The sequence below is a fragment of the Periplaneta americana genome, chromosome 8, assembly GCF_040183065.1.
Source record: "Periplaneta americana isolate PAMFEO1 chromosome 8, P.americana_PAMFEO1_priV1, whole genome shotgun sequence".
NCBI lineage: Eukaryota > Metazoa > Arthropoda > Insecta > Blattodea > Blattidae > Periplaneta > Periplaneta americana.
Genome location: NC_091124.1, coordinates 39035388 through 39060283, shown reverse-complemented (window position 1 = coordinate 39060283; position 24896 = coordinate 39035388). Strand labels below are relative to the sequence as shown.

The window sequence follows — 24896 nt, the reverse complement described above, 5'->3', positions numbered from 1 at the left end:
GTTTTGTAGACCCGCTTTTGTGTATTTTGTAGTTCCAAGAATATGACATAATTCTGAGAAAATCGGCACAAAAGTAAAAAAATAGTATAAATTGTAAAAAAAAAAACCAAGCCAAACTGAAACACAATAAGCAAACTAATAACGTTACACAAACACAAAAAAAAGGAAACAATTCATTACACTAATATATTACGTACAATAACGAGGCACACAAAATCGCAGAAAATGGTATAAAGTGTGCTGAAAATGTGTAATATTTCTATGAATATACAGAAATAGAATATTTTGTCTTATGGTAATACTTTATCCATTCTTCATATCCTACGTAATGCGGAAGTAAAAGGAAAGACGTCCGAAAATTAACATTTCAAAGTATTCTAACTTTTCTTTCCGTTACAAACTTCTTCTTCTTTAAACAAAAGAGATAGGAGAAAATCGTTTCTCGGAATTGTCATTGCACTGTTTTGTAGAGCTATAATTCTGACTGAGACTATAGCAGATCGAGTAAGAACTATATTTTTAACCGAGTTGCATTTGTTTCACAACTAGCAGTCTATTTCACAGACAAGTATAGTTTTAACTCAGAGACAATTTTCAAACTGAGGTTATCCACTTCTGAAATAGAGTTTATTTTTTGTATTTTTTTGGTTGTTTTAAGACAGCTGACAGTCGGATTCCCCGGTTTACGTCACGTCAATGAAAAACACGCAACGGACGAAAGCGAATCCTTTTCCTTCCCAAACGATTTAATACATTAACTCCAATCTCTGGCCTTGGTCTTATGAATGACGAGATAGCAAAGGAATTAATATATATGTGTATCTTATTTCATTTGTTTAGCTTTGCAGAAAGATGGATGGATGTTATCGCTCTTTATCGAACAATGGATTTGACGTAGACTGTCAGTTGTTTCCTTCTGCATCGTAAACACATTTTAGTCTAAAATAATTATAGGTTTCTAAATTATGAGCCATATATTTGTGTCGTTTTGAAAATTGCATGATTAAGGAAGCTTTATAGATAATCAGATAGTCGAAGACTCGTTTCCAATTTACATTAACTGTTTTTTATGCGTTCCTTGCACGAAGTGAAAATTTATTGTCAACTGTCTGTTCATGCATCTGTCTTTGCAGAGTTATTTTTAAATTCAGTTCTATTCTCAGTTATGGTTCTAGCCACAAATAAAGAAGACTAGGGCCCGATTCTACGCAAAGTATTGTAGATGTGTCTTCCTTCCAAAGGGACTAGGTGCATGTCTCTTTTCTTGTATTTTGTTCTGTATTATCTGGAAATTTTGACCTTATGTCTCTTGACCACATGACTAGTTATGATATGATATTTATTATATTATAGATCACAGATAAAGTACATACAAGTAATCAATTGAACCCTTACATTACACACTTTATAATAATTTTTTTTTACACAAAGATATAGTATTATTTAAATACAATTTCTACAATTTACATATTTAATAAACAATTTTTTTATCTTGCACTTGCTTTTAGTTTTGTGCAAGAATCAACTCATTCTAGTATGTAGTTACAATCAGTATTTGTTCACCTTCCTATTTCTTTATTTATTTATATATTTATTTATTTTCTCTTTTTTTCATTCAATTCTATTTCATTTATTCTTTCCATTCTAGGTTTTTTAGTCAAAAAAAGATATAAACCTAATTGCTTTTGCAATTTTGTGTTATTATTATTCATTAGTTTTTATAGCTATTTCTTTATTTATTTGTAGGAATTTTTCATTTATAAATTTTATCCGTATATCTTTTATATTTTGACATTCAAGAACAATGTGAATGTCATCTTCTCTCCGTCCACATAATGGGCACTTGCCTTGAGGTAACCACATGCCTAACATGTCCCGTCATGTGTAAAAGCCGAATACAAGGTGTAAGGATAAAAGGTATACAAAGTTACGTATCGAAATTTAAAAAACGATTTTCTGTAACCCTCAGTGTTGTCCTAAAATTGAATGATTTTCCGTGTTGGAGATGTATGTCCATATATAGTTCTAAAGAACGCTAAACAGCCTTCAGTTCTCTATTTCAAAGTGAATCAAGTCAGTTGATAGAATTTATTTTATGCCTATAATTAAGCCTCTGTTTCATTTCTCAATGAAGAATAGGCCTACACACAAAGTTTAAATATTTTGAGAAGTTAGTCAACACACTTTGAAAGTCATATCAGCATCCACATATAAAAAACTCCACGAAGACTTTTTTTACACACTAAGAAACAAATTTCCGAGCTAAAGTCTAGTTATGTAAAGTTTCTACTAGTGAAATTGTAAAAGAAAGTAAACATATAAAATTAATATATTTCCGTCTTTCATATGTCTACAACTTTTTATATCCTGAGAAGTAATATTGGTACGACTGAAGCTACGGAAAGATAATATATAAAACAAGTTTAGTTAAACCAGATTTATGTATTTTTACGCTGAGTTATACAAATAATTCACTTGAAATAAATAAATATGATTTATTTGTGCAAAGAACAGACTGTAATGGAACGAGAATTGTGAAAGGAACCAAATTACTCCAAGAAAACCCACACCTAAGAAAATAAAATAGAAGCTAAAATGTTCGAAGGCAGGTAATCCAAAACATAGTAAAAAAAAGCCAAAGTGTTCGAAGACAGTGTAATAAAAAAACATATTGGAGGAAACCAAAGTGTTTGAAGACAACGCAATCCAAAATATGTTAAAGAAAACCAAAGTGTTCGACGACAGTCTAACTAAAAATATATTGGAGAAAACCGAACTGTTCGAAGGCAATACAATCCAAAACATGTTGGAGAAAACCAAAGTGTTCGAAGATAACCTAACTCAAAATATAGGCCTATTGGAGAAAACCAAAAATTTCGAAGGCAACATAATCCAAAACATGTTAAAGAAAACCAAAGTGTTCGAAGACAACCTAACTCAAAATATATTGAAGAAAACCAAAGAGTTCGAAGGCAACACAATCCAAAACATGTTAAAGAAAACCAAAGTGTTCGAAGACAATCTAACTTAAAATACATTGGAGAAAACCAAAGGGTTCGAAGGCAACACAATCCAAAACATGTTAAAGAAAACCTAAGTGTTCGAAGATAACGCAATCAACATACTGTATGTTAAAGAAAACCAAAGTGTTCGAAGACAGCCTAACTCAAAATACATTGCGAAAAACCGAAGTGTTCAAGGCAACTCAATCCAAAACATGTCAAAGAAAACCAAAGTGTTCGAAGACAATCTAACTTAAAATACATTGGAGAAAACCAAAGGGTTCGAAGGCAACACAATCCAAAACATGTTAAAGAAAACCTAAGTGTTCGAAGATAACGCAATCAACATACTGTATGTTAAAGAAAACCAAAGTGTTCGAAGACAGCCTAACTCAAAATACATTGCGAAAAACCGAAGTGTTCAAGGCAACGCAATCCAAAACATGTCAAAGAAAACCAAAGTGTTCGAAGACAGCCTAACTCAAAATATATTGCGAAAAACCGAAGTGTTCAAGGCAACGCAATCCAAAACATGTCAAAGAAAACCAAAGTGTTCGAAGACAGCCTAACTCAAAATATATTGCGAAAAACCAAAGTGTTCAAGGCAACGCAATCCAAAACATGTCAAAGAAAACCAAAGTGTTCGAAGACAGCCTAACTCAAAATATATTGCGAAAAACCGAAGTGTTCAAGGCAACGCAATCCAAAACATGTCAAAGAAAACCAAAGTGTTCGAAGACAGCCTAACTCAAAATATATTGCGAAAAACCAAAGTGTTCAAGGCAACGCAATCCAAAACATGTCAAAGAAAACCAAAGTGTTCGAAGACAGCCTAACTCAAAATATATTGCGAAAAACCAAAGTGTTCAAGGCAACGCAATCCAAAACATGTCAAAGAAAACCGAAGTGGTGTAAGACAGCCTAACCCAAAATATGTTCGAGAGAAAACCAAGTGTTCCAAGGCAACGCAATCCAAAACATGTTAAAGAAAGCCATAATGTTCGAAGACAGCCTAACCCAAAATAATATATTGGAGAAAATCAAAGTGTTCGAAAGTACCGTAATCCAAAACATATTGAAAGAAGTCAAAGTGTTCAAAGGCAACGCAATCCAAAATATGTTAAAGGAAAGCGAACTGTTCGAAGCCAGCGTAATCCAAAAAGGTATTAAAGAATGCCAAAGTGTTCGAGAGGAATCTAATCAAAGCATAATGGAGAAACGGAAATACTTGAAAAAAATCGAAGCCACATTTTTTACTATAAATCTTACAGAATCTGTAAGACATCGAACCCCGGCTCCTCTTATCGAAGCTGTCACCAGAGTTGCTTGCGATTGGATCTGATAAACTGACAGAACGTGGCGCTTCATTGATGCGAACTCCGTGTTCTCAGTAAGGACGTGATTGGAAGAGAAAGAAGTAGGAATTTTAGGCAAGTGGCTGACGCGTGTGTTTGAACTTCTATTTCCGGGGAGTGGCTTGACATCGATTTTTTCCAGAAGAGGACTCTCTGCATGCCACGGTTATTTCTTCATTCACAGAGAACCTCGTCGATCAGGCAAAGGTGCATCCCTTTGTAGTTAATGTTCTTCAGCGAGTTTCTGTCATACTGACTGCGTCCTTTTATGATTTCAATTTAATTCTGCCCAAAAGCACTCTAGGACAACTTCTTTCTTTTCTCTCCAGGTATTGTACTACACTCATGTGATTTGTAGACATCGTCAAACCTTATTTAAATCCTATTTGCGAAAAGAAAAAGAAACCTTTCCGGATGGTGATTCTTGAGTGTGCGTGTGCATGTGAACCAGAACGAGAACGGAAAGCGGAGGATGTGAACGTGAAGGTCTTTGATTCACAATAAACGGAGAACGGAAACAGCTATTCATATCGATATATATGTCAATAACAATCTGTAAAGTCGATATAACGCATTCTGATGTTATCTGTGTATAACTGACCAATGACATCCTTTCATGAGTACAAGCCAGCCAACAAAAACACAGGTTAACCAACTTCAAAACTGATGGCATGTAATATTTAAGTATTCAATTCACGTGGTAGTATGGTCACACATACACGTAGCATAATATATTGCAAGTAGTTCTACTGAATTTCTGGGCTAGTTACAAGCAATAAATGAAGAAATAATGTCACGGCCTTCTTGCTACAAAATATACAATGATCAAATAGCTTTTCCATGGCAACAGAGAGAATCTAGTAGGCTGTGAACTGAAATGAGAACGAAAAAGTTAAAACTTGGCCAGCTCTCACGTTCTCATTCTCGGTCTCCGGCGAGCTTCTCGTTAATTGTGAATGCTCACATTTAAATATATTTATTTTAACAAATTTTCCGTTCTCGTTGTCGTTTCCGTTCCCAGTTTATTGTGGACCAACCTTTATAGAGAACATGTAATTGAGAGCATTTAAACCCTCGCATTTCAACACTATTAAAGACAACTAAATGAAATTTTACCACAACATAAATCAACTTAAGCATTATTTAGTGCATATAGCTAGCATTATTTTTTTTTTCACAGATTTACTTATGAAAAATATTTTTCAGTGACTGAATTCGATTTTTTTTTATTTGCACACATTTAAGAGTATTTTTCTCAGACACTGTTTGCTCTATGATTATAAAATTGTTTTATTTTGTGGTAAACAATATTTATGAGTACCGAGCGAGTGGCTCAGACGGTATCGTTTGAGATCCCGGATTTGATCCTCGGTAGCAACCAATCTGGTCAATGTTTTTTCCATGGTTTCCCTCGATTGAATATAATTAATTTTCATTTAAATAAAGGTGAATGCCGGAGTGGACCCTAATTACCGTGGAATAATGGATACACTAGCACAGTTAATCCCCAATAATAAAAACTAGAGACAAGTTAAAGCGACATTATAAATAAATAAGTATAAATAAAAAAAAATTTCTAGAAATTTAATCCCAAGACTTGATAAAATATACAGGATGTTTCAAAAATACGGGGCATAATTTCAGGTATGTATTTTCCACATGTAGACAATCAAAATAGTTCATTACAACATGTGTCCGGAAATGCTTTATTTCCGAGTTATGGCCTTCACAACATTGAAATTCACCGGAACGTTTTTCTTTCCGCAGGTCGTTGCCGTCAAAGGAGACATTAAGAGGGCACTCTGACAGTTCATTCCGAGGCGAAGGTTACATTCAGTGTTGTGTAGGCGTTAGACTGTGCGACATGTATTCAAATCAAGAGCTGGCAGAGATACACTTCATGTACGGTAAGGCGGACGGCAATGCTGTGCTGGCTCGTCGTTTGTACCAGGAGAAGTACCCACAGCGACAATGTCCAGATCGGAAGACATTTGTATGTCTCCATTACCGTCTGTGCGAGTATGGAAAATTTAACTCTCCTGGTTTAGGAAGGGGACGACCAAGATCTACAACTCCAGAAGTACAGGAGGAGATTCTGGAGGCTGTGAACATGACTCCTTCTATCAGCACACGAAGGGTAGCGTTACAAGTCAATGTTCCTCATACGACTGTCTGGAGACTGTTGAAAGAGTATCAATTGTATCCTTATCATTTGCAACGTGTACAGGCCCTGTCACCAGCAGATTACCCTGCACGAGTTAGGTTCTGTCAGTGGTTCTTGCAGCAGTGTGGTGTAAATCCGAACTTTCCTGCCTTAGTATTATTTACAGATGAAGCACAGTTCACACGAGATGGCATAATCAGCATGTATGGGCGTATGAAAACCCACGTGCAACTGTTCCATCTCATCACCAGGTGCGGTTCTCCCTCACCATGTGGGCCGATATCATTGGTGATCGATTAGTTGGACCCCATGTACTTGTAAACAGGCTTACGGGGCAGGCGTAGCTACACAAACTTCCTGGAAAACACCATACCGGTACCTCATGTTTTAGAAGACTCTCCACTGATCAATCGTGAACACATTCACTTCTTGCATGATGGCGCTCCTGCACACTTCAGTCGTACGGCTCGCCGGTACTTGGATCGAAGGTTTCCTGATCGATGGATAGGTAGAGGTGGCCCAATTGCTTGGCCTCCACGCTCACCTGATCTGAACCCTCTCGATTTCTACTTGTGGGGCCATTTAAAATCATTGGTTTATTCGTCTCCGGTGCCTGATTTGGAATCCTTTCGGAATCGAATTGTGGCATGTTCTGAGGACATACGCAATACTCCTGGAGTTTGGGATCGTGTTCGCAGGTCAATGAGACATCGATGTGAGGTCTGTATTCAAGCAGGAGGTGGACATTTTGAAAATCTTCTGTAATGACAACGACCTGCTGAAAGAAAAACGTTCCGGTGAATTTCAATGTTGTGAAGGCCATAACTCGGAAATGAAGCATTTCCGGACACAAGTTGTAATGAACTATTTTGATTGTCTACATGTGGGAAATACATACCTGAAATTATGCCCCGTATTTTTTAAACACCCTGTATACATGTTAGTTGGAGGAAAATATAATTCTAATATCTTGTTCAGGATTCGTTAACGTTTTGTAATAAAATAATAATTTTTATATGAAGACTAAATCATATTGATTTATAATTTTAGCTACAAATTATTTATCTTCAAAAATGTACAGTAATAGTTTTATTAAAGTATGTCAAATATTTTTGAGAAAAGTTTATCTAATAAAAAAATCACAAGTCCACACCTGTGGAGTAACGGTTTTATTTCACTATTTAAAAAAATTGCCTGTTTCTTTCGCCCACCCTGTACTAAAATGTGTGCATGTCTATACACGAAATTTAATATCGTCGGTTTTTGTAGGTCTGTGTGGAACGTGGGTGGCGGGAATACAGCGAGTGCGGCGTCCTAAGGGACAACTGGAACCTGTGGTGGAGGACCAGTGGCTTGCCGCTCTCTCATTACAAGCAGCTCAAGACCTGGCAGGTAATACAATACAATACTACACTAACTTTATCTTTTATTTTTACCTTCTCAGAAATTATCGTTTGGGAAATATCTTAATCTCAATACATATTTGGACTTTTTTCTCGATCCGACACTACAGAGTGTATCAAAAGGTCAGGTCAATCCTTAAGGAGGTGATTCAGGACCTTATTTGCAACAAAAAATACTAATACACTTTTTTCAATATTCATCTCCGTTTCCGAGTTACACGAATATCACGTACCCTAACTATCCCCATTTGATTCCACACCTAATGGACCTGTCTGCTTGAGAGAAGGTAGGCTAATTGTCAGTTGTCTAGAGCAGATGCTCAAAATGTCCCCCTCTTGCACGAACACACGCTTCAGCACGCCGTCTGACCTCTCGCTGCACATTATCCAATCCGTGCTGGTATATCTCCATTGAAGCCGTGTTAATCTTTGCAACGAGCTCTTCCCTGCTTGCTATCTGCGTTTGGTACACTTTCTCCTTCAAGCAGCCCCAGAGAAAGAAGTCCAATGCTGTTAGGTGTGGGGATCGGGCTGGCCAGGCAACTATGGTATCAACTAGACGGTGCTCCAGCACATTTCAGACTTATAGTACACCAATGGTTAGATCACCATTTTCGAGGTAGATGGATTGGAAAGCATGGTCCCATTGCCTGGCCAGCTCGGTTCCCAGACCTAACACCATTGAACTTCTTTTATCTGGGACTGCATGAAGGACAAAGTGTACCAAACGGAGGGAAGATCTCATTGCAAAGATTAACACGGCTTCAATGGAGATACACCAGCACGGATTGGATAATGTGCAGCGAGAGGTCAGACGACGTGCTGAAGCGTGTGTTCGTGCGAGAGGGGGACATTTTGAGCATCTGCTCTAGGCAACTGACAATTAGCCTGCCTTCTTTCAAGCAGACAGGTCCATTAGGTGTGGAATCAAATGGGGATAGTTAGGGTACACGATATTCTTGTAACTCGGAAACGGAGATGAATATTGAAAAAAGTGTATTAGTATTTTTTTGTTGCAAATAAGGTCCTGAATCACCTCCTTAAGGATTGACCTGATCTTTTGATACATTCTGTATACAGTGGAACTCGTGCAACACGGGGTCAACACGCTGTACGCCAGTACCGGTATCATCAAATGAGGGTCATAAATCTTGTAGCACATTAACGCTTTAATGCGTATGAGGGGGGAGAGGTAAGGGAATGAAGCAAACGCGTGAACAGAAACAAAAATATTCGTTTTCACATGTGCTAGAAAGAAAAACCAGAGACCAGGCTTCTAAAAGCGATCAGAGAGCCGAGTTCCCATCAATTTAGTCTCTATAAAACTTATATTTGTAACAGAAATCAATTGTATTTGAACAAGAACTACAAAACCTTATTATATCAGAAGAAATCGTCTCTGAATAAATGTTGTAAACTGCAGCTTTGAACAAAATTTAATACATTGAATGGAATTTATATTGTCATAGGAAGTCCATTAAGTCTCCAGGATGCACAACATTGTTCTGCTGTCTGAATGAATGTTTGAATGTTTATTGATCTTTAAAATTGCCTTCCAACCTTCCGACAAAGAACTATCTCGCTATAGACAGCTTATATTCATTCGTTATATCTTATAAATACATAATAAACTATTCAAAATGCAGTCTGTAGGTAAATGCTTCAACACAAGGTGCGTGAATTTCAATTTCATCTAGAGCAGTGATTAGCAAAAATGTTGACACCCAACACAAGGCAGAGGAACTGCGAAGGTCATCAGCATAGTCTCTGAGTAGTAACCCATAGCTGCGAGGTTCGAATCCCGCCTGGGGTTATCCGATTGAGTTCTTCGGATTTAGGTAAGTAAATGGGAAATTTTCGTCCGTCGCTATGAATCAGTGGATAATGCATGCTTTTCCCAAGCGTAACGTACCGGTATCTCCATTCCACAAGACTAGGTGTTTGGTATTGTACTTGTCTGTGACATCGCTGGGGTGGCCATGCATCGTGTTCACCACACGATCAGGGAGGCCCACCATGCGAGAGAGTCTAGTTTTAGTTCAATAACGTAGCGCCTCGGAGAGAAAAAGAATAGTAAATTCTCGGACAAATACTGGAATAATAATAATAATAATAGTAATAATAATAATAATAATAATAATAATTACCGAGGGAATTGGCTCAGACACTAGCATTTGAGACTCGCATTCGGGAGGACCCGAGTTCAAATACTGTGGCTGGCCAATCTGCCTGAGGTTTTTCATAGTTTCCCTCAGTCACAAAGGCAAATGCCGGATTGAAAATTTACATACCGTGATTCATCACCGCCTGAATCACTAATATCATAAACAAACAGGAACTCAACAACAGTAAAAACGGTCTACTGGTATACCCAGAGATCATAAAACACGCGATATGATCACAGATGTTAAAGCGTGTATAAATACATTTAATAAGAATGGAAAATAAAGCGTATAAAGTGTAGAAGAAGAGGCGATACTAAGGGATAAGCTAGTGGAGCTAAATGACAGCTGTGAGCAGTATTGGATGAAGATAAATGCAAACAAAATGAAAACAATGGTTGTCGGAAGGAAAATAAAGAAGGTAAACGTACGAATTCGAAATGAGGCAGTAGAGCAAGTGGACAGCTTCAAATACTTGGGGTGTACTATAAGCAGTAACATGAGCTGCTGCCAGGAAGTCAAAAGGAGGATAGCAATGGCTAAGAAAGCTTTTAATAGAAAAAGGAGCGTCTTCTGCGGACCTCTGGAGAAAGAACTAAGGAAGATAATAGTGAAGTAGCCTACTTTGCATGGAGTGTGGAATTGTATGGAGCGGAAACATGGACATTACGACGAAGTGAAGACAAACAACTAGAAGCATTTGAAATGTGGATAGGGAGAAGAATGGAGCGTGTGAAGTGGACAGACAGAATAAGAAATGATGCTGTGTTGAAAAGAGTGGATGAAGAAAGAATGATGCTGAAACTGATCAGGAAGAGGAAAAGGAATTTGTTGAGTCACTGGCTGAGAAGAAACTGCTTACTGAAGGATACTCTGGAAGGAATGGTGAACGGGAGAAGAGTTTGGGGCAGAAGAAGATGTCAGATGATAGACGACATTAAGATATATGGATCATATGCGGAGAATAAGAGGAAGGCAGAAAACAAGAAAAATTTGAGAAAGCTGGGTTTGCAGTGAAAGACCTGCCCTTTGACAGGACACTATGAATGTATTCAATTCAATTCAATTTATTTTGGCCATTAGAATACAGTTTTAGGCTTCGTCAGAATACATTGAAAAACATATATTATATTTGAAAAAAAAAAAAACACTAGTAAAAGTAACAGTAAAATTTAAATAATGCAATGAAAAGATGAAATAATTTGAAACTTTTAAATTAAAGAAAACAGTTCACCCTTAATGTATAAATTGTAACTAATTGCAATTAAAAGTATTTATTTAAAACAATATCATACAAATTTTTGTTGAAAAACTCACCAACAGAATAAAAAGGATTATTTGATAACCAATTGTAAAATCTAGTTTTGAAGCTATTGATTGGTAATTTATAATATTGACTGGGGAGCTTATTATATAATTTCATCCCCATAATTGAAAAGTTTGTGTTGCTCTTGTGTAATCTACAATATGGAATAGTCTATTAATTTATTCACTATTTCTAATTTCATGATCATGTATATTGACCACTAATGTGTAACTCTCGATATTTTTTCGAGTGTAAAGTACTATATCGTATATACCCAAATTAATTATTTTTAAAATCTGTATAATAATGTATGTATGTATTTATTCATAGGTATAGGTATATACCCGGTGGTAGTGGTAACTAATTACACTCAATAATGACAATTAATAATAAACACAACTAATAAAACAATAATAATTAATGATAATAATAATAATAATCATAATAATAATAATAATAATAATAATAATAATAATAATAAAGGATCATCCTAAATTAAATGAAGCACGATCACTTAAAATAACATTTAAAGTAAATCTAATTTGTATCTTAACCTTAAGTTAATACCTGCACAAGTACCTTTCGGCACTACACTTATTTCGCTATCAACTCACTCACTGCACTGATTCTATCCTGATTTCACTAACACTTCAAAACATTTCACTGTTCAAATACTTTGCACAGCTACTATGAACTATAGAACTTCACTGACACAAACACAATTCACTTACACAATAGACTTCACTGACACAACACACTTCCTCACTGATACAACACTTCAAATAATAACATATCCATTACATCCTTTAAATAGTGTGTATAATATACTACCGTCTATTAGTAAAGTCCTTAAGCCTATTTTTAAATACATTTTTGGTTATTGGTAAAGCCTTTAGTAAGTCTGCAGGTAAAGCATTCCATTCCCTGATAGTACGATTGAGAAAAGAAAACTTTTCAGTGTCCGTCCTCTGTCTTCTTTCCTTCAATTTATATGAGTGCTCGTTCCTTGAAGAATAATTTGGCGGCTGCAACCTATTTTTATTATATATTACAGTATATATATATATATATATATATATATATATATATATTTATTATTATTATTATTATTATTATTATTATTATTATTTCCCTGTAGTTTAAAAAGGAATTAACAGAACATTGTTGAAAATGGTATAAAATTGTACGGGTTGTTCCGCTGATAGCTTATTGAAATGGCTTAGCACTCGGAATTCAGGTAAATGAGAAACAAAAGAACGTCTCGCCGCGCCGAGGCGATAAGCCACAAGTCCACGGCGCGGCGGCTGGGCGGAGTTACTCGGTTGTGGCACGAAGGCCGGCACGCCAACCTGTCGTTCAAGCCATTCGTGTCGCAATATTTACAGCTTCATGCTGTCAGAAAACTTTATACATTGCATCCACCATATCTATAAGTGTTGCAATAAATTTTTCATCTCCACTGGAAAAGAATTACTATTTATTTCCACAACGATTTTGGATAAACTGTTAACAATTCACCGCAACATAGTTTCAGTAAGAGTGTATCTATCCCATTGCTGTCCTCCGGTTTTCTCCTCATACGATGCGATATTGATAAGTTCTTGCCTTAACATGCAAAAAGTTTTATTGTGCGAGATCATGCGTATTTGCTTGTTTTCCGCACAGAACCAATACGCGGTAAGTGTGAAATACCACATTCAGTATTCCCAACGTAACACATATAACAATTTCCCTCTTCTTACCGCTTAAGCGTGACATTCATTTTACTGCTTTAGGCTTTTAAGCTTTTAACATATTATTTTTAGAGACGTTTAACATAGTAATAAATATAAATTGGAAACTTACCACTGCAATTTCACCTAAATTGCAATGTTAATTGCTGTTTTTAAATATTTGCAAAAATTAAGTAAAGTCTACTACTCCACGAAACTTATTGCATTCCTGATACAAGTAACATTAAGGAAGCCGTGAAAAAATCAACAAGATTCCAGATGCCGGTGTTATTACTGCAATATGTTATATAAATAATATTGTTAAAATATTAAAATGAAAAAATAAATAATTACATAACCTTACCGTTTGTTTTAAGTTCGCATTTATAGACTGGGGGGGGGGGGAAAGACAGACGTATATCACGGCCTGCTGGAGTATAGTAAACACAGAAAACATTTTATAGCAACAATGTTTAAGAAAGATATTTTGGTTTTCCGAAGTTGCCGTCATTAAACAGAAACCAACATGGAGATTTCATTGCAACTAATTAGAAATTCGTCTTTCAGGTATGTAATAAACGATCTTCGCACAAAATAATGTACGATACACGAGCGGTATGTTTGTTTTCATGTTCTCGGAAATTAAAAAAGCTCAACTACGTTTCGCTTTTTCAATCTTTTCCTCGAACATGAAAACGTCAACATAACGCTCTTGTAACGTATATTACTATTACAGTTCATATTGAAGTTTATTGAAAACTTTCAGTTTAAATAGCATATCATAAAGTATGGTGTGAACTAATTTATAGTTTTACCAACATATTATGATAATTTGTTTTACCTATTATACGTTAATTTATTTTATTGCAAACATTTTCACCTTGTTAGGCATCTTCACTGCTTAACATGAAAATACACAACACTGATTTTAATCACTGGATACTTGTTACACATCCGCGGTTGGTAATACATATTTTGAAATAAATAACATATAATACCACCGTTTTTCTCGGCGCGATTGCACAAGGTGGGGCTTGGGAACCAAGTGTTTTTGGAATGGCTTGTACTCGGTTATTATGAAAGGGAGAGACGTGCGGCATGTGACATTCCATTCCATGGCTCATAGCTAGGGACCGGATTTTTATGTAATATCAAGGTGTGAAATGTGTACATATTTATGTAACAAAAATAAGCTGAATATGGACCAAAATATGTAAAATCATGAAAATATTTAATATCAATATGTGGCAGGTATAGGATAGTTACGACTCTTCAGTTGTGATTTCATAGAGCACCCGACTTTTTTGCCGCATACTTGACACATTGCAATTTTTCCATCTGAGTGAAAGCTTCGTCCATTGCAATCTATGATTTTATTTTTGTCGTTAGGGTTGAAGATACAGGGGCCTTTTTAGTTAGTTAAAAGCAGTAGATAAACTCACTATAAGGTTCTTAGGAAAATATTTGGGGCTAAGATGGATGAAGTTACAGGAGAATGGAGAAAGTTACACAACACAGAGCTGCACGCATTGTATTCTTCACCTGACATAATTAGGAACATAAAATCCAGACGTTTGAGATGGGCAGGATATGTAGCACGTATGGGCGAATCCAAAAAATGCATATAGAGTGTTAGTTGGGAGGCCGGAGGGAAAAAGACTTTTGGGGAAGCCGAGACGTAGGTGGGAAGATAATATTAAAATGGATTTGAGGGAGGTGGGATATGATGGTAGAGACTGGATTAATCTTGCTCAGGATAGGGGCCAATGGCGGGCTTGTGTGAGGGCGGCAATGAACCTCCGGGTTCCTTAAAAGCCAGTAAGTAAGTAAGTAAGATAAATTCACTTGCACTTTATACTGTAATTACTAAAACTAGAGAACTGAGTGAAATGAATGACACAACAGTACTGCAAGCACTGTTTCGCTTTACTGAATTAGGAGAAAATAAGAGGAAATGTGGGACACATGCATTTTAGCTGCCCCCTATAAGAAACAGAGTACCTACTAAAACCTCAAACTATAGGCATTTAATAACTGTTGTTTGCCTGGAACTAACGACGTTGTGTTTCGTGCCGAAATATATTCTTTCTTGGGTAGGTAAAAAGGCTTTTTAAATCTGTGTAATTCAAATTGTAAACTTCCCTAACGGAAGTTTTTTTTTTTTTTTCCTTTTAGAGAAGTAAAAATGAATAAACCCTCTAAATATATAGATTTATGTAATATCAAGCCATAATATGTAATGTGGGGTAAATATGTAAAAATATGTAATATAAAATTTTATTATATTAATGGTAATTACAAGATTCACAAAGATTTGTTATTTATATATGGTTAGGTTGAAAGGAATTTAATATGTAATTACATAAAAATCCGGTCCTTACTCATAGCATTTCACCTGTAGTCGGCATCATGGAGCAGTGGACGCATGTTTGCATATGATTGTTTTGTTAGGAATGGCGAGTCGGTGACCGCGGTACGGCGTGAGTTTCGCTACAGATTCAATATTAATCGCAATGATTCTGTTCCCGTGCGTGACACAATCTTATGTTGGGTTAACAATCTTTGAACAAAAGATGCAATACTGAAGAATAAACCGCCCGGCTCCCAACGTAGAGTGCGTACTCCAGAAAATGTTGAGTCAGACAAGCGATACTGCGCAGCCCAGGACGCTCTGCTCGAAGACATACAGCTGTACTTGGAATCAGCAATCGTACGGTACGACGGATTTTCATGACGATTTACATTTACACCCATACAAGATGGGTGGTTGTGCAGAAATTCAATGTAAGGGTTTACCCCCAACGATTAAATTTCGCACAGGAAATGCTTGCACTCCACGAGCAGTATGAAAACATGATGGTTGCAATGAGTGATGAAGCCCATTTCCACCTTAATGGAACCGTTAACAGATAAAATGTTCGGTATTGGGCTGCTGAAAATCCGCGACACTTAACGAAAAACTTCTGCATAGCCCTAAAATAACAGTTTGATGCGCGGTGGGACAGTTAGGCGTCATCGGTCCCTACTTTCTTTTTTTCAAGAAAATGGGGTTACAGTAACTGGAAACTCTGTGCGTTACATTGAGATAATTAACACCTTTTTCATCCCTGAGTTACAAAGAAGAGGTATTGATCGTCAACGTTTTTGGTTTCACCAAGATAGCACCACGGCGCATACCGCCAGAGCATCGATGGCATTTCTTTGCCCCCTGTTTCCCAATAGTCTCATTTCGAGATTTGGTGATGTTTCATGGCCCTCTCGATCCCCTGACCTGTCCACGTGATTTTTTTTCTATGGGCGTACCCAAAGGCACGTGTTTACGAGGATAAGCCCCGAATATTAGATGAATTAAAGGACGCAATACGTCAACATATCACACAAATCAACAGAGATCTCCTGGAAAGAGTAGAGGTCAATTTTCGTCAGCGCCTTCAACAATGCGTCAACGCAGGCGGACATCACATGCCAGATGTAATTTTCCGCTCATAATTGAAATTGTATGTTCTCACAAATGTTGTTCTACCAATTTATTGTGTTTAACACAAAAACTATCTATTTTAAGATTAGTTTAAACACACTTGTTTCCTATACCCCATTTCATTAAATTTATCATCTATATTAATCTTGCGATTAAATTATTTAATTTAATTTGAGGATCCGTGAATGTTTTTTAGAGTCAAAAGGGATCCGCGATGAAAAAAGTTTGGGAACCACTGCAATATGATATAAAAATTCTGCAGTGGCATCCTGTATATCGCGACGACTTCTCTGCCAATCTTACAGGGTACAACGCCCAGACAACGCATTACTGGGTACACATTGCTTAATAAAAATGTTTGTGTTCGTGTTCTAATCATTTGTAACATTTGTTCTGATACACTGTGTAGGAAGTCGAACTCGCGAATTCGAGGTCAGAGCTCTGTTCTAGATCGGTCCTCATCGCGTCGTATTCAGCTTTTATTACACCTTCGGCACGATTCCAGAATAGACTGGAGAGCCCTGAACCATTTCACTTCTGTATAGAGGTTTCCCGGTTACAGTGTCATTCGTGTCTAGGTTTGGTGTTGTATTTTTTGCACAGCATTTCTCTTATTGTCTGTTTCACAATGCCAAATACAGTGGTTGACTTCAACGTATATGTACATAATTGACAAAGCAAGTGGGTTTGAAAAATAGATCGACTATTGATCAGATTTTTTTTGTATTCGACAGATATTGGAGAAAAATGGGAGTATAAGGGTACAGTGCATCAGTTATTCATAGATTTCAAAAATGCATATGACTCGGTTAAGAGAGAAGTTTTATATAACATTCTTATTGAATTTGGTATTCCTAAAAACTAGTTCGATTAATTAAAATGTGTCGCAGTGAAACTTACAGCAGAGTCCGTATAGGCCAGTTTCTATCTGATGATTTTCCAATTCACTGCAGGCTAAAGCAAAGAGATGCACTATCACCTCTACTTTTTAACTTTGCTCTAGAATATGCCATGAGGAAAGTTCAGGATAACAGAGAGGGTTTGGAATTGAACGGTTACATTAGTTTCTTGTCTATGCGGATGATGTGAATATGTTAGAAGAAAATTCACAAACTATTAGGGAAAACACGGGAATTTTACTTGAAGCAAGTAAAGCAATAGGTTTGGAAGTAAATCCCGAAAAGACAAAGTATATGATTATGTCACGTGACCAGAATATTGTACGAAATGGAAACATGAAAATTGGAGATTTATCCTTCGAAGAGGTTGAAAAGTTCAAATAACTTGAAGCAACAGTAACAAATATAAATGACACTCGGGAGGAAATTAAACGCAGAATAAATATGGGAAATACCTGTTATTATTCGGTTGAGAAGCTTTTGTCATCCAGTCTGCCGTCAAAAAATCTGAAAGTTAGAATTTATAAAACAGTTATATTACCGGTTGTTCTGTATGGTTGTGAAACTTCGACTCTAACTTCGAGAGAGGAACAGAGATTAAGGGTGTTTGAGAATAAGGTTCTTAGGAAAATATTTGGGGCTAAGCGGGATGAAGTTACAGGAGAATGGAGAAAGTTACACAACGCAGAACTGCACTCATTGTTTTCTTCACCTGACATAATTAGGAACATTAAATCCAGACGTTTGAGATGGGCAGGGTATGTAGCACGTATGGACGAATCCAGATATGCATAGCCTATAGAGTGTTAGTTGTGGGACCGGAGAGAAAAAGACCTTTAGGGAGGCCGAGACGTAGATGGGAGGATAATATTAAATGATTTGAGGGAGGTGGGATGTGATGGTAGAGACTGGATTAATCTTGCACAGAATACGGACCGATGGCGGGCTTATGTGAGGGCGGCAATGAACCTGCGGATTCCTTAAAAGCCATTTGTAAGTAAGTAAGTGGCTTGGTGGGAGAATATTTTGAAACCTGATACAAGACTGTGTTTCTTATTTCGTTGTTGTTGAATGGGAAGTCCTATGTAACGAAAAATACGCTGCGCCCTTTTTATTTCCTTGCCGTTAAGTGGGACCTATTCCCTTAGTTGTGTTGTGAATACAGATCGGTGTAATATTGAAGAAAATTTTGTCAAAATATGAAAATATTCAATGAATACAATACTTCAATGTCACAATATCTTCATTCCACGACGATTTGGAGTAGGTTTACGTAATTTATTTACAAAATAAGCCTTTAGAGAATAACAGTTTTGTTTATATTTAATTTGCTACAAAATAAAATACAATAAATTTACATAATTAAACATTTTGTCAGCATCATCAAATCCTTACCTGAATACAAGAACTAGGCAAGTCAATTTTTTTACACTGAGAAGAACAAAAAAAGAGTTCTTACATTAGCTAGATTCAAGACTGGTTATAACAAAAGTACCGGTACACTTTCCTATATTTTATAGCAAAAGATTACACCTTCTGTCAATCAATATTGTTTTGTACGATGCCACAGGTTTTTATTTTAAGTCCTACCAAACTGATCACTCTATAGTTTTCAAGCCGTTTTTTAACCGTAGCCTAATATGACTTCTGTCGGTAAGCAGCGAAGATTTCTTACAGAATATGTGTACTTTTAAATGTTAGGCCCACATAAAGCAATAACAACTATGGGACACCGACATGATGTAACAGTTAGTGAAAGAGACATGTGGCGCGAGGTTGCAATCGAGCATGGGTTCGATTCCCGCTTGGGTGATTACCTGGTTCGGTTTGTCCGAGGTTTTCCTCAACTTTGATGCCAATCACCTTTAATTCGAGAAAAATTCGTTCCGGCACCGGGAATCGAACCCGGAACCTCTTAGCTCTGCGCGCTGAGCGCTCGTTCCAACTGAGCTATGCCGGGACACGATCCACGGTGCCGGTTGAACTCTTCTCATTGTAATTTTTACGGCCTACTACCTGCGTTTTAGACATATGTAAGTCATATATGCAGGAGCGCATATTTAAATGACTTTATGGCCATATTTAACAACAGTTTGTGAAAACTGTTAACATTTAATACATCACATATTCATTATGTGAGGTCTCGCCATCCTCATTACAATGAGAAGAGTTCAACCGGCACCGTGGATCGTGTCCCGGCATAGCTCAGTTGGAAAGAGCGCTCAGCGCGCAGAGCTGAGAGGTCCCGGATTCTATTCCCGGTGCCAGAACGAATTTTTCTCGAAGTAAAGGTGATAATACACATTGACTACTTCATAGCAGTCGTGATAATATTCAATGAGGGTGGCGATACCTCATATAATGAATATGTGATGTATTTGATGCCAATCTCAGGTAATCTAATTGGGGAATCCTTTGATTCCTATGACAACAAATGTAATTTCGCTGTCACCAATTCTATCGACGCCAGATTATCTTACAGTTAATTCAACGTAAATAGATAACCGATTAAAAAGAACATAAATTGGATATCCCCACGATGCGAATTAAGATTTCTAATGAGGGAGGATAGAATCCTAGACAGAGAATATCACACATAAAATTATTATTATTATTATTATTATTATTATTATTATTATTATTATTATTAACCTTATTCGATACGGGTCAACGCTTGGTCGCACTGAGTTGCTTATCTTGCATCTTGATCATAATAATAATTATATCCATGAGCAGGCTTAAGATAAGATGTGTAATTCCTAAGTTATTGATTGCTGTCAGCTTGCCGGTGTTGATAATACATCAATATTATTTTCTTTGCTTACTTTATATTTTATAAAGTATACTCGTATTAAAACAACAAAATTATATTTAGTGTGGGGGGCATAGAAGTTATCCCTGGCAGGGTTATTATTACGTATTTATGAGAGAGGGATAACTTTCCAACAGAGGGGAATCCTCCCATCCCTCCCCCGTTAATTCGCACCCTGGATACCCCACACAAAGCATTTTAACCGAAAAGATTGCGCTCTGCAATACAGCACAAACAGCTGCATCTTTCTACGCCACGGTTTACATGTGCATAGCCACCTAGTGTTTGTATTTCTCATCATTCGTAAACAGGGGACTAACTGGTGTGTTAATAATACCTCTCCACAAATAAGGGGCTATATTTAGAATTGCACACAGTGCACGTGAGACATACGGTCGTAAACATCTTAAGATCTCACGTTCAAAAATAACAGATGAATATAGCAACATATCACAATGAGTCAGAGAAGGTGCCCATTGTCGCCCATTTTATTTTATGTGTTTAATTCTTTCATAATTTGTTTGACATGAACATAAGTATGATTCATAAAATTACCTCCAAATTATTTCATAATTTATTTGACATCCAAATTATTTCATAATTTATTTGATATATGAACAGAAGTATGATTCATAAAATTACCTCCAAATTGTTTCATAATTTATTTGACATCCAAATTATTTCATAATTTATTTGACATATGAACAGAAGTATGATTCATAAAATTACCTCCAAATTATTTCATAATTTATTTGACATCCAAATTATTTCATAATTTATTTGACATATGAACAGAAGTATGATTCATAAAATTATCTACAAATTATTTCATAATTAGTTTGACATATGAACAGAAGTATGATTCATAAAATTACCTCCAAATTATTTCATAATTTATTTGACATCCAAATTATTTCATAATTTATTTGACATATGAACAGAAGTATAATTCATAAAATTACCTCCAAATTATTTCATAATTTATTTGACATCCAAATTATTTCACAATTTATTTGACATATGAACAGAAGTATGATTCATAAAATTACCTCCAAATTATTTCATAATTTATTTGACCTCCAAATTATTTCATAATTTATTTGACATATGAACAGGAGTATGATTCATAAAATTACCTTCAAATTATTTCATAATTTATTTGACCTCCAAATTATTTCATAATTTATTTTACATATGAACATGAGTATGATTCATAAAATTATCTCAAAATTATTTCACAATTTGTTTGACATATGAACAGAAGTATGATCCATAGAATTATTTCCAAATTATTTCACAATTTCCTTGACATATGAATAAATGTATGATTCATAAAATTATCTCAAAATTATTTCACAATTTGCTTGATATATGAACAAAAATGAGTTTCATAAAATTATCTCAAAAATTTTTTCACACAATTTTATGAATCATACTTTTCTTCATATATCAAACACGTTTAACACAAAACATTTCTAAAAATTTTGGTTCTCAGAACTTACGAGTTTTTGCACTTTGATAGCGATTTGCCGAAAGTGAAGACAGGTTACAGAGCATTGTGCCTACTACGTGAGACAACAAAACAAAGGTTCGTGGGTTCGAATCCCACCTCGGGCATGGAGAATGTCCTGTCCTGTGTCTCAGTGGAGGCTCTAGCTTTGTTGACCCCGGAATAGTGGAGGCCCATATATGTGTTGATATCTAGAGTGTGTGTCCAAAGAATTGTCTCCTTCCCTAAAGGCAGTGATATGTAAAATCTGTAACAAGGGACGTTGAACGACTAAATAACACATCATAAGATATAAATAAATAAATAATGTATATATTTCACCTCATTAATAATATATTAGGTAATATAAAAATTGTATAGAGTTTAACAACTTTACGATAGATATGCATTTAGGCGCACCCTGCTCAACAAAGTAAGTAAAGAAATGAATTACCAGTTTTGTTATATTGATCAGAGTGGACACTAACAAAACAACAAAAAAAGAAGAATGGAATCCAGCATATCAAACTGAAATTAATTTTTTTAAAAGGACGTAAGTCATCATTTTTGACATTTTCATTTTTATCGTAGTTTCGGAAGTACATTGATAAACCCATCGTTTTTACTTGAAATGGTGCTAATAACATTGTTCGTTGGTTTGCTACATAGAAGCAAGTTAAAAACTCATGTGTTTTAATTGGTCAGTAGTTAATGACGTGCATTGTTTTAAAACTATTCAATTGGCAGTGGTGACTGAGTGCGAACAGTTGAAAACAGAAAAAAAAAACATTACAAAAAGACTGTTGTTTCTGAAGAAAGAAGGCACTAACGAAGAAATGAGGTAATCAATTTGGCAATGTGTACCTTATTCCACCTTGAGTATACACAAGACAGAGTTAGATATATCAAAGTATCTAGTTGTATCAATGAATTAGTAAGCCACGCATTCTTCATGGCACTTCTGCGAGAATCTGTTCCTCCACCAACAAGTCCAGTCTACCCAACAGGAAAAGTGCCAATAAAACAGAAAGAAGTGCAAGACTTGGAAAAAATAAAGCAGTAGGCCCTACATCTCAAGTGAGCATACGGCAATTTATGAAGAACTTTTCAGCTGGCCTACAGACTGTAATGCAATGTACGATGACTGGAAAACAGTATATCCCAAGTGATAAGACTGATTTCTCTTTATAATTCATGATATGTTCCTTTTTTAAATTTATAAGTATTATACATTCTGTTTATTGATTGTGTATGATTTCCAGTAAAGTAATTGAAGAATAGCACAAAAGTATCTGTATCGTATTTGATTTTGCTTGTTATAAAATTGTTCTTTTTTAAGGGGAGAGGATGCTATTTTTTGGAGAAAAGTGAGTAAATTTTCAAAAAAAAAATTCTTTAAAATACCCTGTGATATAAGTGGAATGCATAGCATAACATTTTGTGGGTATTTGTGCCCTTATCGGATGTTGAGTCGCCATTTTTAAACTTGCTGCGTTATGGATTTTTAAATCACTCGCCCACTTTTATTGTAGTTTCCGGTAAATTAAATTAAAAAAAAAATGTTTTCTTTAAAATAACCTTTGATATGTGTGGAATGCATTGCATAACATTTTGTGGGTATTTGTGCCCTTATCGGATGTTGAGACGTCATTTTTAAACTTCCTGCGCTATGGATTTTTAAATCACACGCTCACTTTTATCGGTTTTCAGTAACTTCATATTTTTTTGCTACATTGCCAGAAAAATGGATATAATTTCTGAACTATTAAAGATACATGCATGAAATTTAGAACACACATTCTTTAGACTATTAGGAAACTTTTCTCTGTAACAGAATTTTGTAAATTGATTTCATTTTAAAAATACGTCCGTTTGTTTGCAAGAAAGGAAATCATAAAATTGTTATTAAATTTTAATTGTTTATTTTACAAACGTATGGACTAATATCAAAATTCTGTTACAAATGATTTGTAGAACATGCTTTTGCAAATACATTTCAAAAAACTGTTTGAATCTATCTTTAAAAACGGTTTAGATATATCGGTTTTAGTACAATCCTGCATTGGGCATATTTTTTTTTTTTTTTTTTCAAATTTGGGCACCCAAATATTTTTTTTAATTTGTTTTTATTTGGTTGAGTTGCCACAGCTATGAGCTCTGTAGGCTACATACAAAAAATTAATATTTTACACCAAATAGGAAAAAAGATTTTAAAAATAACATCCTCTCCCCTTAAAGAGGCTGCTTTCTTCATAATTTAAATTTCAATAAAACCTTAAGTACCCGCAAAATGCGTATAATTACTTTAAAAACCAACAACTGTAACCTAGACTATCAGCCCACATGTCCGGAATTATATACAGTATTTCCAAATAGTTTTCCTCTACCATATTTTTTTTTCAATTTTCCACAAATTTACTCTCCCTGACTTACGTCCTTTAAAAAAACCGATTCAATTGCTAAGACCTCTGGCTGGATAGGCCTACTAACTCTTAGACCACAAATACGACGAGGAAATTAACAAGAACTAAAAATAGAAAATATTACATAGAAGGTGTTAATAAACAACGCCACAATATTTTCACTGAGTGTAGAGGAGTCCAGGACAACCAACTTGACATACGAAACTCATGGTCTATGTATTTAAATTTCCATGTTATTACATATGGAAGTTTTCAGATATGATATCTAGCAACACTAGAAAAAAAGTAGAAGCCCAACATTTGTTAGAAAGTGAGTTCTGATTACAACACTAATGCAGTGGCGTACAATCATGTGATTTGTCTGTAAATTTCGCAGATTATGATAACGCTGTTGATGAGCCATTAGCAGTCCGTATTCTCTCGATTACTAAGAAGTCGTGAAGTCATTCTAATACAAATTGTAACTATTGAGATGTTGGTACCAAAGTAATCTCAAACTACCCGTTCAAGGTCACCCTCCTCTGAGGGAAAACACTGCTTTGTAGTTCATTAACACTTGTATGTTATAAATACGTAGCATCATAGGCGGTTCACACACGTAACAGGAACGCATACTAAGTGGAATGCCACTTAAAATTCTTAATTACCGACTAAGGTAAAAATATCAACTAGATTATCATTTGAAAGATGG

The 24896-nt window shown here is 35.6% G+C and overlaps 1 protein-coding gene across 2 annotated transcripts in view; it reads left to right on the top strand.

Annotated features, from left to right (window-relative positions):
- Window positions 1-24896, top strand: part of LOC138704653 (probable tubulin polyglutamylase TTLL2) — a 61027-nt gene that overhangs the window by 13863 nt on the left and 22268 nt on the right. Inside the window, exon 2 of one of the 2 annotated variants that reach the window (XM_069832754.1) lies at window positions 7791-7913. In XM_069832754.1, the coding sequence (XP_069688855.1) occupies window positions 7791-7913 (123 nt within the window). Of the gene's footprint in view, window positions 1-7790; window positions 7914-24896 lie in introns of those variants that run through there. The other variant, XM_069832756.1, reaches the window with a different exon arrangement.